This window comes from Perkinsus marinus (assembly GCF_000006405.1).
Source record: "Perkinsus marinus ATCC 50983 genomic scaffold scf_1104296929900, whole genome shotgun sequence".
Classification (NCBI taxonomy): domain Eukaryota; phylum Perkinsozoa; order Perkinsida; family Perkinsidae; genus Perkinsus; species Perkinsus marinus.
Window position 1 is genome coordinate 1 of NW_003216307.1, and position 1310 is coordinate 1310.

At 42.1% G+C, this 1310-nt stretch overlaps 1 protein-coding gene across 1 annotated transcript; it reads left to right on the plus strand.

Moving 5' to 3' along the window:
- Positions 1-206: 206 nt before the first annotated feature.
- On the plus strand, positions 207-828 carry Pmar_PMAR005572 (hypothetical protein; the record flags this gene model as incomplete). Its single annotated transcript, XM_002787213.1, has 4 exons — positions 207-360; positions 405-528; positions 575-689; positions 737-828. Coding segments are annotated over 4 exons (485 nt in total), but the record flags the coding sequence as incomplete, so codon positions are not given.
- Positions 829-1310: the final 482 nt, after the last annotated feature.

Below are 1310 nucleotides of genomic sequence, written 5' to 3' on the forward strand. Positions count from 1 at the left end.
TTTTTTTCGAAATCGTGGGTGAAATATCCACTAAGTGGGTGAAAAATTACGCTTGTCGGAATAAATTTCGCTGCGTTTTGTAGTACTTTGTATGTTGTTATGTTCACATCATTTTAGTCGGTGAAATTTTCGAAGTTTTATACAAATTTCGATGATCTTCATGAATTCACTTGTCATTTATGATTTGTAACTCTCTAGGAGATCCCATGGACGTGATGATGGGCGACGCAGCAGCAGGGGGAGAGGAGACAGCAACAGCCGATTTCACGGAGGACTTCCGACCCGATTCAACACTTCTGGAGAAGGGCAAGGCTGATCCGAGCAAAGGGGCGCGGCAACCCAGCAAGAAAAAGAGGGGAAGTAATGGTATATTTTATGGAAAAATTTCCCCATTTTTTTCATAGCGCTACCACCATTGGACTCCACGGAATATGACGTTTTCAAACGCTACTTTAACACCCTGCGATCTGAGGAAGGTCATATATACACATTGCCGACTTCTGGAGCGCCTCTCAAGTGCGTTTGGTGGTAATATGGATTCACAACGCGAGTGATCGTGACGATTTAATGGTAGTAAATCTGAGGAGCATGGAACAGATAGATGCCCCTGGGGAAGATGTGGTCAGTGTGGCGACATCGGACATGGATCGGAAAAGTGCGAAGATAAGAAGGCCGATGAGGAAGTGGAGGTGGGCCTTGGTAGTGGTTGATAGTGTTGGTATTGCTGCTGCTGTAGGCTGCTGTGGAGGAGTCGGTAGCGATTGTCCTGGGAAAGGGGACAAGTAACGTGTCGAAAGACGAGGCGGCTTTTGTGTTGGACTCGCTCAGGTAGGATTAGTGTGAGCGTCGTCAACTGCATGTGTTGGTGACAATATGAAAATTCTGAGGAAATTTCGTGAAATTATGGTTTTTTTCTGTATATTTCTACCTGAATTTGTATAAAAACTCCTTTTTAGTAAAAAAAGCGAATATATATCCTCCAACACTGCTGAGATATGACGATCAGTGTTGGAGGAATATATGAACGTCGTCAACTGCATGTGTTGGTGGCAATATGAAAATTCTGAGAAAATTTCGTGAAATTATGGTTTTTTTCTGTATATTTCTACCTGAATTTGTATAAAAAATCCTTCTCTAGTGAGGAAACTTTTGAGGAAAGCGAACATATATTCCTCCAACGTTGCTGGGGTATGACGATTAGTGTTGGAGGAATATATGAACGTCGTCAACTGCATGTGTTGGTGATAATATGGAAATTCTGAGGAGATTTTGTGAAATTATGGTTTTTTCTGTATATTTCTACCCGAATT